Source organism: Tupaia chinensis, unplaced genomic scaffold, assembly GCF_000334495.1.
Source record: "Tupaia chinensis unplaced genomic scaffold, TupChi_1.0 Scaffold000046_3, whole genome shotgun sequence".
Lineage (NCBI taxonomy): Eukaryota > Metazoa > Chordata > Mammalia > Scandentia > Tupaiidae > Tupaia > Tupaia belangeri.
In genome coordinates, this window is record NW_006159504.1 from 5,118,126 (window position 1) to 5,135,187 (window position 17,062).

The 17,062-nt window shown below is 36.0% G+C and overlaps 1 protein-coding gene across 1 annotated transcript in view; it reads right to left on the reverse strand.

Moving 5' to 3' along the window:
- Positions 1-17,062, reverse strand: part of LOC102475839 (lipoxygenase homology domain-containing protein 1-like) — a 66,710-nt gene that overhangs the window by 17,304 nt on the left and 32,344 nt on the right. Inside the window, exons 4-6 of the mRNA XM_027773873.1 lie at positions 12,828-12,914; positions 9,639-9,771; positions 2,487-2,638 (exon numbers count right to left, since the gene is read on the reverse strand). Of these exons, the coding sequence (XP_027629674.1) occupies positions 2,487-2,638; positions 9,639-9,771; positions 12,828-12,914 (372 nt within the window). The remainder of the gene's footprint in view (positions 1-2,486; positions 2,639-9,638; positions 9,772-12,827; positions 12,915-17,062) is intronic.

The window sequence follows — 17,062 nt, forward strand, 5'->3', positions numbered from 1 at the left end:
AAAATCACAGGCACTTCGTGTGCCATGACTACCAACCCAGCATAGAGAAGTGCACCATTTGGGGACCTCACACATGGCAGATCATCCCTCTGGATAGAGACCAAAGAGTGGACTGTGCATCCAAAATTCTGACTTGTGGGGAGGCTGCCCAAGAGGCTGGTTTGTCTCCCCTAACCGCTAAGTTGCAGTGAAGACAGGACAAGCATTGTTCAGAGGCCCAGGAAATAGAGGTCAGCCATGGGATTTACTAGAGCTACAAAAGTTCTTCAGGAGACCAGGCAGATGACAGGGGGAACGAGGGACAGATTAAAGGCTCCAGGTGAGAAACAGGCTCAAGTACTTAAGGAAATTAAGATAGGTAAAAGCACAGACATGCTCGGAGAAGACATGTCACCAAAAAAGCCGTAAGAGGTTCCAAACCTCTACCTGGGCTGATTCCTGCACCTTTGCCCCTGGAAGCCAGTGCAAAATGATTGTGGCAGTGGTTGTTTTTGCAAATACCCAAATTTAAACTAACGATCACAAGGCCTATACAGAAAGAGAAAAACATGACCCAAACCAAGGAAAAACAGTTCCTTCATTAACCAATCCTAAATAATGCACATCTCTAAATATCTGGATAAATATTCAAAGATGCTAAATGAGAATACGGACAGAACACTAAGCACAATTAAGAACATCAAAAATGACAAAATGAAACTATTGACAACAAGAGAGAAATTACAACAAATTGCAGATCTGATAAACACAGCTACTGCACTGAAAATTTCACCAGAGAGGTTCAATATCAGGCTTGATAAGGCCAAAGAATTAGCTAATTTAAAGGAAGGATATTTCAAATCATCAAGACAAAAGAGCAACAAGAAAAAAACAGTAAGTGAAGAGAGAAGATAATACATGCTGGGACATCATCAAGAGGACCAGTACATGCATCAGGAGAATTTAAGAAGGTGAAAGGACAAGAAAAGCTTTCTGAAAAAACGATGAACAAAACCCAAAATCTGAGGAGTAAAATGTACATATAAAGTCAAGAAGCTCAACAAATTCCAAGATAAACCAAAAGAAATCCACCCTGAAACACATTAACGTCAAGCTGTCAAATCTCAAAAACAAAGAGAGTCTTAAAAACAGCAAGAGAAAAACTCATCATGTACATGGGAGATTCGAAAAGATTATGAGTGGATCTAGGCACAAACCAGGCAGGCTATAAGGCAGTGGGATAAATTATTCACGGTACTAAAAGAAGAAAACAACAAAACAAAACAAAACAAAAGCGGACAGCCAAGAATTCTACATTAGGCAAAATTGTCTATCAAAAATGAAGGAAAAATTAAGACTTTTCCTTTCTGGAAAAATTTTGCTACAGGGGCCAGCAGATGGCATGGTGGTTAAGGGCACTGGATTCCCACACGCCCAACCATGGTTCAGGTCTTGGACCTGGAGGCTCTCTCTCTCTCTCTCTCTCTCTCTCTCTCTCTATCTCTGGAAAAATAAAAATAATAATAATAAATAAAGTGAAATAAAATGCTTCTTTAAAAAAAAAAAAAAAAAGATTTTGCCAGAAAAACAAAAGTAGTTATACTGATGGACCTACACTACAAGAAATGCTAAAGTGAGTTCTTCATGTTGAAAGAACAGGACACTTGGGACCAGCAGTTAGCGTAATGGCTATGTTGCTGGACTCCCACATAGTCGACAGCGGTTCGAGTCCTGGACCCAGTGGCTTAAACTCACACCAGGCACGTGTGCGTGCGTGCCCAAGATCCCAAGAGGAGAATGAAGGAGAAGGGATTGCAGCGTGGTCATCCCCCCTTGGGGGTGATTTCTCGTTTTCTATCTCTCTGTCTCTGTCTGTCTGGCAAGCAAACGCGCCCTATAGCAAAAACGTCTAAAAAAAAAAGAAAGAAAGAAAGAAAGAACAGGACACTAGACAGCAACATACAGCATACAAAAATATAAAGTTTTGGTAAAAGGAGCTATCCAGACAAACACACAAAATTGCATTATTGTAATTTTGGTGCATAAATCCACTTTTTCTGACATTAATAATATAACGTGGAGTGTGGAGATGTTAAAAAAATCATTTTTTATGAAATTAAGGTTATAACTCTAAAATATATTATCATAACTTTAAGATGTTTAATATGAAGGGACTCCAAAAAGCTCATGGTAAATGCATATTATGAAAAAACTATGCACAGATTTCAAAATTTTCTGCACAAAAATAAACTTGTACTTTAATTACATTTTTTCACATTTTTTTCATATTTTTGGACATATCCTTGCAGATCCAGTTTTCAAAGATGAAGAAAATGAGATTTGTTCCACAACAGTGTGAATATACCTAACACCATTGAACTGTGTACTTTAAAATGTATTTAAATACACTTAAAAACTATTAAAATGGTAAATTTATTTTATGTGATTTTCACCAGAAGTAAACTTTTTTAAAAATCAAACAAAACACTTTTTCTCTGTTTACTTACTTGTCCTCTTAAAAAATTAAAGGAGCTCTTCGATCTAAACAGTTGTCTGGATCCTGTATCTCCTTTTTTCCCATAGATAGAAATGTAGACATTTGCTACAGTGCCAGCATTCCACAGCTCACCTGTCGCCACGTACACTTCATATATTGTCACTGACAACAAAGGAAAAATAAGCCTTAGGTCCTACACGTTATTCGTACAATAAAAAAATTAAGTAAATAAGTCTAATCAGGTGTTCCAGTTCCAAGTCAGACGGAATAATACATGCTACCAAGTCTCTTCTACTGAATGTAGCCTAGACAGAATGCCAGGAACAGAGATATGAAGACTTCAAAGCAAACAGCAGGAGATGTGGGGAGAAAGGCCAGATTTAAAATAACATCCAATATCAGTGAATTTACCATTTTGCCTCCCCCATGATCCTGCAGCCTGAACTCGATGCACCAGAAACCTGGAAGTAGGCACTGGAGTTCAGACTAGAGGGAGCAGAAAGGGGAGAGAAAGAGGGAATCTCCTAAAATAGAGAGAAGGTAGAACACTCTAACATTTTTAACTCTTACTTCTTTATTCTCTTACATCTCAGTGCCTGAAACAGTAGCACACAGAAGCCAACACTCAGAAGCAAAGGACTCGTCCCTCTGTTTGGTAGTGTCAGACTGATGGCCATCGCTCTCTTTACTTTCTTGTCCTTCCACTGCTAAGCCCAGGACTTAGGAAAACTAAAGAAGTACACAGAAAAATGGAAACGCAGAAGTCCTTCCTTTTTAGGCAGAGGAGCAAAAAAAGAGGATCCAGGAAACCCTAAGGACTTTAAAACTGAGCTGACATTAGATCAATTCCAACCACAAAAGATAGGTTGGAATTTGTAGCCTGAAACTAATGAGCAGTACACAGCATGCAAAAACAAAACCATGAACATCTCCCATAGAACTTAAATTGGAACCAGTGTCTTATTTAACAATATGTAAAATGTCCAGAATATAATATGAAATTACTCAAAAAATCAACCTCAATTCACAGAGAAAAAAAGAAAGAAGAGACTACTATCAAGATGACACTGACCAAGACTAAAGAGCAGCTGTGATACAATTGTCACTACAAACAGTCATTATCACTTATAAAACTAATTGAAAAGTACAAATTCTTAGCAAATAATAGAAAATTTAAAGAAGAATCAAATGGAAATTTTAAAACTGAAAATAAGTACTATAAACAGCTTTAAAAACTCACTGAATAGCCAAGAGAAGAATGAAGAGGAAAGAGAAAACTATAGATGAACTTGAAGATACATAAACAAAAATAACCCAAACTAACAACAAAGAGAAATACTTTAACGTGTGTGTGCATTCCCAAAATCCCGAGAGGAGAATGGAGCAGGGATTTAGATGTGCATTCCCTCCCTAGTGGGTGATTTCTCACTTTCTCTCTCACTGTCTCTCTCTGTTTCTCTCCTCTCTAGCAAGTGCACATGCCCTAGGGCAAAAAGCTTAAAAAAAGAAAAATGAACATAGCCACAGAGACCTGTGGAACAATAGCAAACCGTGAAATATCTGTGGCATGAGTTCCAGAAAAAGAGGCGAAAAGAGTTTGATTCAGAGTTCTGGGTACTGCCTTCCTGCACCAACTTTGCCTTTTGAATGTTCACATCAGCATTATTTACACATACCCCAATCTCTCCTCAACTCATATAAGAAAAAGTTTTATAAGCAGTAATAATAGAGTTGGCACTCCTCCTCTAAAGATGAATAACTTTTCTCCATTTTTTTTTGGGGGGGGGGGGGGGAGAGGTTTTTGCAATAGGACTCGTGCACTCACTAGAAAGACAGAGAGAGAAACAGAGAGAGAGAGACAAAGGGAGAAATCACCCCCCATGGGGGATGGCCACGACACAATCCTTTCTCCTCCATTCTCTTGGGATCTTGGGCATGCACGCGCTCAGCGTGATTTTAAGCCACTATGTCTGGGACTTGAACCACAGTCGACTACATGGGAGTCCAGTGACATAGCCATTACGCTAACTGCTGGTCCCTCTCCATTATTTTTGTACCCCAAATTTTGTTTTTCTTCTTTGTAAAACCAAATAACTAATATCGTAAATTTGGAGAGAAAACATGGGGAGAGGGATCAGACAGTAGACTATCACCTTTGTATTACTCTAATCAGAGGAGCTGTCCTTTTATTTTCCACATAAGATTTTAGAAGACAAATATGTAAGAAAATATGTAATATGTAATTAGTCTTCCTAATTACTTGACATATTCAGCTGTGCACAACTATTTTCATTGCAGCATTATTCATGATTGTTAAGACATGGAACCAACCCAAATGTCCACAAACAGATGAATGGATTTAAAAATTGTGGCACCTATACTCCATGGAATACTATTCAGCCCTAAAAATACAACAAGGCCTTGGAATTTGATAGAAAGTGGACAAATATGGAAGATACATTGCTGAGTAAGCAAGTCAGGCTACGAAAGAGAGACATTGTATGTCTCCACTTAATATATACCTACTGTCTGCACTCTATGGTAGAGACTGAAAAACTGGAGAACATAAAAGTATTAAAAATTGTAATGGATACTAGAGACAAAGTGGAAAGAGAATGTGGGAGGGAAAAAGCATAGGAAATTTGGGGGGGAAATGGAGATGTAAGACACTTGTGGGACACAGATAGGGTTTATTATCTGTTGACAAAGATGTGTGTGGTGCTCTCAACTGGGATGGACTGAGGTGTATATCATGCTGGGTAAAGTCTCTTCACAATCTAAATGATGTATAGTGATTTAATGTATGAAAAATAATAAAAAATAATACAAATAATTTTAAAAATAAAAACCCTTATAGGAAATCGGCAAAATGGTGCAAAATAAAGACCTAGAGCCACAATCTCCCATGGAGACATACTCTTAATAATACCTGGAACAATTTGCCCAAGAACTTCAGAAACCAGTTAAGAGGTTCTTACACCCACGTGGGTCCAAAGGCAAGAAGAAACTGGTAGTCAGAACCAACAGTAAAATTTGGGGCATTTTATATGCCTAAGTTTGTCCCTATCCTCAGCACATTTATTTTGATCAAGCTGGATTTATATTAGGACATGCCAAGCATGAGTCAACATGTAACAATCAATGAATGCAATATACATATTAACACAATGAAAGGAAAAAAAAACATATAATCAGATTACTGATTCGGAGAAACTAGTTTTAAAGGTTAATATCCTTTCTTGAAATAAAAAAAAAAAACTATCAATAAACTACAATTGAAGGAAACTACCTCAACAAAATAAAGGTCATATGAATAGCCCACAACTAACAAAATGCTTAGTTGTGAAAGATGAAAAGCTTTTCTTCTAAAATCAAAACCAAGAGAATAATTCCTTTTAACTCTTCTATTCAGTATAGTACTGGAAGTTGTAGTTAAAGCAATCAGACAAGAAAAACAAATAAAAGGCATCTGAGTTGGAATGGAAAAAGTAAAATGATCTGTTACTAGACATAATCTTTTATGTAAAAACCTCAAAGTTTCCACACACATACACACACACACAAAAATTGTTAAAACATGGTTAACACTGAGAAAACAATTGCATATCTACACATTAAAAATGAAAAATTCAAAAAGAAAATTAAGAAAGCAATTGCGTTTACAAAAGTATACAAAAAACCTTAGAACTAAATTTAACCAAGGTAGCAAAAGTTTTGTATACTAAAAACTACAAATATTGTTCGGACCAGCAGGTAGCATGGCGGTTAAGGCACTGAACTCCCACATGGACAATCATGGTTCAAGTCCTGGACCTGGTGGCTTACTTTCTCACTTTCTCTCTTTCTTTTTCTCTCTCTGTCTCTCTCTGGTGAGTCCACATGCCCTATAGCAAATTTTAAAATAATAAAATAATAAATATAAACTAAATAATTAATAAAAATAATAAACTATAACTATTGTTAAAGGAAACTATATAAAGTACAAGTAAATGGAAAGACAATCCATGTTGATGGAAAGGAAGGTTTACTATTATTAAAATGTCCATACTATCCAAAACAATGCACAGAGTCAATGTAATCCCAATCAAAATCCTGATTATTTTCACAGAAATAAAAAAAAAAAATCTTGAAATTTACACAGAATGTCAAGAGACCCCCTCCCCCGAATAGTCAATAGTCAAAACTACCTTGAAAAGGAAGAATGGAGTTAGAAGCTTCACATTTCCTGATTTCAAACCATAGTACAAGGTAATAGTAATAATGACAATTTACTGATAGTACTGGCATAAAGCCAGAGAGACCAACAGAATAGAATAGAAAGCCCAGAAATAAACCCTGGAGTAAATGGTCAAATGATTTCAAGAGAGTCGAGACTACACAATGGACAAAGGACAGTCTCTTCAGCTGATGGTGTTGGGTAAACTGACTATTTACAGAGTGAAATTGAACCCTTATCTTACACCATATACAGACATTAACTAAAAACAGATTAAAGGTCTAAATGTAAGACCCAAAACCATAAAACTCCTAGAAAAAAGGCCAGCAGGTACCATGGTGATTAAGGCTCTGGATTCCCATATGGTCAACCACAGTTAGGATCTCAGACACAGTGGCATGAAAATCACACTGGGCACAAATGTGTGCCCAAAATTCTGATAGGAGAATGGAGGAGAAGGGGATACAGCATGGCCAACCTCCTACGGGGTGATTTCTCACTTCCCCTGTCTCTGTCTCTCTCTGTCTCCCTGGTGAGCACATGCATCCTGTGGCAAACAAACAAACAAAAACTCCTAGAAGAAAACACAGAGAGAAAGCTTTAGAATACAAATTTAGCAATGATTTCTTAGGTGTAATACACCTAAGTCAACAAAAGCAAATAAACAGGGCTACATCAAACTTCAAAACTTTGTTTTTTCTTTTATTGCAAAAGAGGTTTTTGCTATAGGGCATGTGCACTCGCCAGACAGACAAAGAGAGACAGAGAGACAGAAAGCGAGAAATCACCCCCCAAGGAGGGATGACCATGCTGCAATCCCTGCTCCTTTCTCCTCTCAGGATCTTGGGCATGCACGCACACACACCCGGCATGAGTTTTAAGCCACCAGGTCCGGGACTCGAACCGCGGTCTACTACATGGGAGTTCCGCAACATAGCCATTACGCTAACTGCTGGTCCCAAACTTCAAAACTTTTGTTCAACAAAGGAAACAATCAAGAGAGAGCCCATGAAATTACAAGAAATATTTCCAATCAAACAAGAGGTTTTCAAAAAGTTCATAAAATCTTCATAAAGTTCACAGAAAGTTCAAGTATAAGTTTATTTTGGTGAAATAATCTTTTGAAATCTATGTATAATTTTTTACTATGTATTTTCTAATACATGGTTTCTGTGAACTCTTTGAAGACCCTTTGTATATCTCATAAGAAGTTAATACACAGAAAACATAAGGAACTTCTACAATTCAACAACAAATATGCAAATAAGAAATAGGCAAAGGTCTTGAATAGAGAATTCTACACAGAATATATCTAAATGACCAAATAAGCATATGAAAATTCAACATCATCAATTATTAGACAAATGCTTTAAAAAACACAATGAAAAAATATCTCACCCATAAGGATGTTTGGCATTAACAGAACGGAAAATAAGTATTAGGCAGAATGTAGAGAATTGGGAACTCTTCTGTACAGACAGTAGGAACAGATAATGAAACTATGGAAAGCAGTATAGAGGTCCCTGAAAAAAATTAATAACAGAATTACCACATAATCCAGCAACCCCATTTGTGTATATATTCAAAGGAGGAATTCAAAGGATGATCTCAAAGAGATATTCATATTTCCACAACCATGTTTACTGCAATATTTCTTGCAATGGCTAGTAGGTGGAAGAAACCCAAAAGTCCATTGCCAGATGAATGAATAAAGAAATTGTGGTATATACTACAATGGAGTATTATACAGCCTTTAATAAGTAGAAAATCATATTATATGTTATATCATGGATAAATCTCAAGGCATTACCCTAAGTGAAATAACTCATTCACAAAGGACAAATACTGTATGGCTATACTCGCACGAGTAGTTAAATATTTTTTAAATGGGAGTAAGTGGTTACCAATGTATGGGTAACAGAGAGAGGAGGAATTACCATTTATTGGATATAAATTTCAGTTTTGTAAGAAGGCAAAAGTTCTACAGATCTGTTCAGCAACAATGTGAATACATTTGACACTACTGATCTGTACACTTAAATATGTCTGATATGATAAATGTAATGTTTATGTTAGTTACCACAATTAAAATAAATAAAATAGCTTACACAACTTGAGAGAGCCTACTGCTGCTCCATTTTCTTAGCAACCCTTATCCTTTGAGGAAAAAAATTACAAAACATATTTTTCTAGGTAGAGTTGACACTATACAGATAAACCAGGCAAACACTTTGAGTTCCTTCTGTCTTGAATGACAATACTACCGTAACTCAATATGAATTTAAAGGGAAAAGGTATACCAAAAAAAAAAAAGACACTAATCCAGTTTTCCTTATTTGTATTACCTACAACTGATGTATCCACCTTTAGTGAAGGCTGTTGATGGTCTATAATTACATCTTTTCAGTTCCTATAGACAAAGTCCTGCTAAATTCTTATGGCAGGGAGCAGTGACTACCTAACCCTGAGTAGATCAAGAGTCTATTTTCAGCCATATTTACAGAAGGTTTGGACACATCTCTGCTCTTGGACAAATGTTTAGGAAATCATTGAGTAGTTGTGTTTTTATTTTCTTATCAAATAGATACATTGTCAAAAACAAAGTAGAGCCTTGTGGAAAAGGGCATATTGATTTGACTTTCTTAGCCCTGGAGTAACTGCCTGACATTGAATTTTCTTACAAGCTTCTATGAATTAATTTTATTGTTTTATAAGATGGCATTTCAGCTGACCTTCCTGCAGGACTGTTGACAAGAACATATTCCTAAATGCCAATGTGTGAACCAACTAAAATGCTTTCAGATGCAGGTGCCATAACAACTGAGGTGATCAATAAAAACTAGTAGTCCTTAATCATTCATTGATTCATGTATTTACTTACTCTGCATTTATCAGGTTCCCTGTCCTTCAGGATTTGGTCAAACGAGTTTTATTTGAGCTTCCTACCTGGAAGGATGGGCTGTCCTTTATTTATAATGGGAAACTCTCGACAGATTTCCCCATCCTCTTGATCTTGTGCCAGCCATCGTTGAACAGGTACATAAAACTGATTTCCAGAGTTCATGTTCTGCAGTTGTATCTACAATAGCAACAATATTACTTACTAAAAAAAAGAAAGGAGAAATACTTCACCAGAGAGTCAAATAAAAGCTTTTGTCCAGTAGCTCAGAAACCATTTCCTTTTTGTATATGAAAAATTACTGATTTCTAGACAAGAAAATGGTTCTCTTCTTTTACTATAATCTCAAACACAATGTCATATTTCCCCTCTATTTTGAAATTGTTTATTTCTCTATTTAGAAAGGTTTATATCAAAATGCTAATTCCCTCCCAAACTTTATATCATTAATATTTTCCTGTTTGAAATTTTTAGAAATCTATTATTTCCCTATTGCAACTTCTTAGAAGTGAATTTATTTTGAAGTGATTTCATCATCAGATTAGGTTTTACGCACTACAGGTTCAAACTGATACAAGTCTCTCAGTAAGTCCTTAGGAAGGAATAAAATTCAAGCAATATTTATTTATTTGGGCACCTATGACATATACTGCATCTAGTACATTTATCCTGGACGTAAACATGGATGCAATAAACTCTGGTAAAAACTGAAAATGTCAAATGTCAACCAAAGGTATAAATTGTTTTCTGATTCTAAAAGCTAGCCTGTAATATGTAGGGAACTATTTTTATTTTAAATGCTTCAGTGAGCTGTTATTTTATTAAATTAACCTTACTTAAAATATCTTAATTCAGAGATGTTCAACTTTAATGCATTTAACAAATTTCATTATTAAAGAAGTCAGTCCCCAAACCTACTTAAGGTTTATGAGTCTCAAACAAGTCCAGGAATTCAGATCAATAAAGACACATGAAGCTTGATTCTGGTGGTGCAATGTTGCGGTTAGAAAGGTTTCCCAAGAAATACGGAGAGTACCCATTGGTTTGTGAGGCTGCCACTGCCAAGACTATTTGAATTGATCTGTCCAAAGCTGGTCATTTGAGAAACACAAAATAAACAGCGTTTTAAATGTTTTATTTTTTTAATTTTCTCTAACTAATCTTGAAGACATTAAGATCCCGAAAGCATGATTATTTTACAAAACTCTTTTATCACTGTTATGATTACGGAGTCAGTGGCTTTCACTAAGAAACCCTTCAGGTTAAACCTTTCAGGTCAAAGTTGGCTTATTTAATATTTTAAATTCGAAACTTCTACAGTATCAATTGATTAGAAAATTCCCAACTTATTATCTAGTGTCTTAATTTGGCCTAATGGATAAGGGTCATATATACTCAATAAAAATTCACTCAAAAATGCATTTCTTCCTCAGTGGTACTCAACAAGAGGTGAGATTAATCTCATGCAAACAAGGTGCCTTGTATGATCAAGTCCTTGCCATAACGAGAAAGTCAACAGGGATTTTTCACCCTGATTTTTTTTCAGGGCATATGCACTTGCCAAAGAGACAGAGAGACAGAAGCAAGAAATCACCCCCAAGGGAGGATCACCATGCAATCCCTTCTCATCCATTCTCCTCTTGGGATTTTGGGCATGCATGCATACTGACCCTGGGTGAGTTTCAAGTCAACGGCCCAGGTCTCAAACTGTGGTCACCCATGTGGGAGTCCAGTGCCTTAACCACCATGCTACCTGCTGACCTCATCCTTACTTTTATATCATTCCTTTGCAATACTATGTAATTTTTCATAGTAAAAACTATCACAGTAAAAAATCAACAACTATCTCAGCATCCCAGCTTCATAATGGATGTAATATTATTTATTAGTTATCAATCAAATCAAATGGCAAGAGAATTGATCATTTTCTTAAGTTAGTTTAGCTTATGGAGAGGAAACAAAGGAAAAGATATTTGTATAATCATTTAATAAGTATTGACTTAAATATCATATTTCAAAAATTCTATATAGTATAAAAGATAACATTATTTCATATAGAAGCAAGGCAATAATTTAGAATTTTAAAATACAACCTCTAGAACTCTTTGAGTTCATTTGTTTGCTTGTTTGTTTTAGGTTTTTACTGTAGGGTTCATGCACATACTGGAGAGAGATAGAGTGAGCAAAAGTGAGAAATCACCCCGCAGGGGCATGGCCTTGCCACAATCCCTTGTCATGCATTTGCCTCTCAAGATTTTGGATATTCACACACACTCCTGGTGTGATTTTCAAGCCACTGGTTCTGGAACTCAAACTGTGGTTGGCCATGTGGGAAACCAGTGCCTCAACCACCATGCCATCTGCTGGCCCCAACCTCTACAGTTCTATTAAGTGAGTTTTATTTTTTCATTCTGCTTCAGAATCTTTTGTGATTTCAACATAAATGTCATTATTAACAACTATATATTACTGCTAATGGAATTTAAAACTCTGTTTTAAAAAAATTATATACTTTCCATAAATTTTTCATTAATTTTCTCACACATTTTAAATCTGTAGAAGCACAAGTTTGCTAAGAATACCAGGAGTATACGAGACGTTCTCTGCATTTTCAGAACTTGTTTGGTTAGGGTCATTTATTTTCAAATGACAGAAGATGTAAATATACCATACACAAAAACTAATGACTAGCTGTATGATTTGCAATATTGGAGATCTGCATTTACTGGCAATCATGGTAATAAGTAAACTTTTTCAAATTCCTAACAATGTAAACAATTTAGCTATTTGTTTGTTTGTTTGTGCTCCTAAAGATACATAAGAAGCATTATCCTGTTTAGCATGAGCAGACTAAATTTCAGAGCTGGCATTGAAGTCTAGTAGATTATTAATTCACAACACAATGGTACATCTTTACAACTTTTCTTAAGCAAATGCCTTACCACTAGTCTTCTTTTCACAGTAGTGCAACCATATCAAGAAGCTGTATTAGTTTATCCAGAATCCCAAGTAATTGCTTTTCTTTGCAAAGAAGTGAAAGAATTATTTGACCATGCCGCTTCTCTCAATCAATTAGGAATTAATTAATAATCATATGATATTCTTGCTTTCAGGAATATACTGACCAGAAAGACCCAGGATCGACTCCCATTACCTCAATAAAGGCAGGAAGTGATTCCTGAGAGGAATTTGCAGAGAATTTTGCAAAGAATGAGGAGGTGTTGCTATATCCTTACCTCTTTACAGTGCCAAGAAGGGGAGCATCCAGAGTTGGTATGACCAATACGAACCTTAAAGAGTGTTCCGATGTTTCCAACTGTGATCTACAAAGGAACCAAGGGAACATCTTTTTATTTAACTTTACAAATCCACTCTTAAAATCTCAGATTAGGACATTATCTATTCAAAAAATGGTCAATTATTCAGGATTATATAGTGATTACAAACATATGCATACCTAACAATAGAACCCTAAAATATATGAAGCAAAATTTACCAGAACAAGGCCAGTCTCATGACCTAGTAGTAAAGGGAGACATAACCCACATGGTTGACAGCAGTTTGAATCCTACCCTGGCAGCTAGATAAACACAAAACAATCAAAAAAACAGTGAACAAATCAGTAATAACCTTAAATGTAAACAGGTTAGACTCCCCAATCACAATCCCTTGTTGAATGGGTTAAAAATAAACAGGAGCCAGCAGATGTGTATCAGTTATGTCTTTGGACTCCCATAGAGCCAACAGCAGTCTGAGTCCCAGACCTGGTGGCTTGAAACTCACACCAGACATGTATATGTGCATGCCCAAGATCCTGGAGGGAAAATGAAGAAGATTGCAGTATGGCCATGGCCCCGAGGGATGGCACTCTCAATGTCTGCCACAGCGCACGTGCCCTAAGGCAAAAATCTCTTTAAAAAACAAACAAACGAAACAAAAACAGATCCCACTGTATTTTGCCTACAAGGAAGTCTCAAAAGACACAGAGAATGAGAGTGAAGAGATAGAAATGATATATCATGCCAATGGAAATAAAAATGAGCAGGATATCAGATCAAATAGACTCCAAAACAAAATTGGTTTAAAAAGAGAGAGAGTAGGTGATTATAAAGTGAAGGCATGAATTAAGTAATTGGCTAAACTATTATAAATATATATGCACCCAATTCTGGGGCATCCAAATATATAAAACAAATGCTACTAGACCTAAAAGAAAAGATAGACACACAATAACAGTTGAGGACTCCAACATCCCAGTCTTATAGTGAATGGGTCATCTATGCAGAAAATCAACAGAGAATTATTGGAGTTAAACTGCAGCATTGACTAAATGGACCTGACAGAGATTTATAGACCATTTCACCCAATAGCCACAGAATACACAATCTTCTTATCAGCACATGGGATATTCTTCAGGACTGATCATGTATTAGGCCATTAAGTAATTGTCAAGAATTTTTAAAAATATAATTCATACCAGATATCTTTATAAACCATAATAGAATAAAACTAGAGATCAACAATAAGAATTGTGGAAAATATACAAATATATGGAAACTGAAGAATGTGCTCCTGAGTGACTATGAAATCAATGAAGGAATTAAGAAATAATTTTAAAATTTTCTTGAACCAATTGAAAATTGAAATACCATACACCAAAACCTATGAGATACAGTGAAAGTAGTACTAATAGGGAAGTTTGAAGCAATGAGTGACTACATTTTAAAAAGAAAGGTTGGTAAATTAAAAATCTAACGATACATCTTAATGAACTAGAAAAGTGAACAAAGTAACACCAAAAGTAGGAGAAGGAACAAAATAATAAATCTCAGCGCATAAATAAATGGAATAGATGCCAATAAATTCACACACACACACACACACACCAAAAAAAAAAAAAATCAGTGAAATGAGAAGTCAAATGGTGGTCCAGTGGTAAAACGCAGTGCTCTACTTGGTAATCCCATATGAAAAGGTTCCTGCTTCAATCTATCAATTTCCTTAAGTATCCCAGATACACCATTGCTCATAATCTGGGCCTGGCTGAAGACTGAGGATGGATCATGGCATCAAGACCCTGTAGGGGGTGCTGTCTTCCTCTTCTTCTTACTCACTCCATCTGTGTCACGCTTGAGGAAAATGAATAAATACATGTATTTTTAATCAGTGAAACAAAAAGCTGTTCGTTTGAAAGGATAAACAATATTGACAAACTACTAACTAGCCTAAGGAAAAAAAGAAAAGATCCAAAAGAAGTAAAACCAGAAATGAAAAAAGGAATTACAACTGACACCACAAAAATACAAAAATCATGATAAAGAATTACAAACAACTATATGCCAACACTGGGAAACCTGGAAGAGATGGATAAATTCCTGAAAGCATACACTCAGTCTACTAAGACTGAACCAGGAAGAAACAGAAAGACTGAGCAGACCAATAAAAAGAAGCAAGACTGATTTAGTAGTAAAAAATATCCAAAGAAAAACCTAGGTCTGGATGGTTTCATTAATGAATTTTACAAATACTGTAAAAAAGAACTAACAGCAATTCTTCTCAACCTATTCTGAAAGACCCAGAGGGGGGAATCCTCCCAAACTCATTTTATGAGGTGACCACTACTCTGATACCAAAAAACAGTCAAGAATACAACAACAAAAAAATGAAACTACAGACCACTAATCCTAACAAACATAGATGGAAAAAAAATCCTCAACAAAATATGAGAAAACCAAATTCAACAGCACATCAAGAAGACTACATATCATGATCAAGTAAGATTTATCCCCTGACACAAGCATGGTTCAACACACACAAGTCAATAAATGTGATACATTTCAACCTAAAAGGGTAGCACGTAACCCATGCAAAGGGTAAAAGCAAAGCACGTAAAGTAAAGAGAGTTTATTTGGACTAGGTTTGAGAACAACACCCAGGTACCACAATATCTAAGTTACCCTGAAATGAGTACCAGGATATTACTGATTTTAAAGCCCAATCCACAAGAGGAAAAAAGGTTACATCATTGCTTTGAGATCAGCAATAACAGCAAGCTAATACCACCCTTCGTGATTGGCATTATCATTGATATCAGTTGTTTTCACTTGGACAGATGGTTTCTGAGCAGCTCACAAATGTTGTCCTCATATCAGATTGCACTAGTCTTTGCAAGACTGTGTTTCTGGCAGAGTCTTTGTGACAGTTCTTATTATCAGGAATACTTCCATGAGAAAAATATCCTCTCCATTGTCCTTCTCAGCTCGGCGTAAGCAGGATTAATACATATGACTCCACTTTTATTTTAGCTATTTTTCCATATATCACATCAAAAAAAAAAGATAGATGAAAACCATATGATCATATTAATTGATGCAGAAAAACATTTAATAAAATACATTGCTTAATGATTAAGAATTTCAACAAACTAGGTATGGAAGGTCCACATCTCAAAATAATAAAGACTGTATATTATCTTCACACTGCCAACTTCATACTGGATGGGGAAAAGTTAAAAAGTGTTTCCTCTAAGAACTGGAATAAGATAAGGATGTTCAGTTTTCCCATTCCAGTTCAATATAGTACTAGCAGTCTTAGCTAAAGCAATTAGACAAGAGAAAGAAATTAAGGAGATCCAAATCGGAAAGGAGGAAGTTAACTGCAGATCATATACACAGAAAAAAATAAGTAATACAAAGAAAACTCTTAGAATTGATAAATGAATTCAGCAAAATTGCAGGATACAAAATAAATATACAAAAATCATTATCTCTATTTTTTAAAGTTATTCTTATTATTATTTTATACATTCGATCACTATACATCTTTTAGATTATAAAGAGATTTTTACCCAACATGATAGTACTGGAAGTTCTAGCCAATAATATTAGACAAGAGAATAAACTAAAAAGCATTCCAATATGCTGGGACCATGCAGTTAACACAAGCTGAGTATGAAAGAACTGCCCCTCATGCCTAAAGAGCAAGGACTCGGCTGAGGAGAACTGTCTGCAAGGTCAACAGTTTTTTGAGTTCTAATCCTCCACTGTGTTGTTGTACTACCCTGCACTCAATTCCTCTGCCATGGGCCTTATTGCTGTACCCTAATACCCCATAAAGGCACCCCCAGCCTTACTATAACTTTTACAATAATCTTGAAAGAATGCGGATCCACTAAGGCGGCAGCTGCGTAAGGCGGCAGCTATGAACAGGAATTACTCCCATTAGACTCACCCCACCCTCCTGGAAAATGTCAATAAAGAATGCTACATTCACTTCTCCTACTGGGGATTATATAGATAAGCATTAGAAAGGTTTAGGTTAAAGCTACTAATTGGCAAAACAATCTCAGTAGCTGGGAGGGGCTCAGGGACTCATCCACGAGGTACCGTTACCCCAAAAACCATAAGCCACCCTTACTCTCAGGACAAGGGAAGATTGCCATTCCCCAAGCCACAGCCATTGTATAGAACAG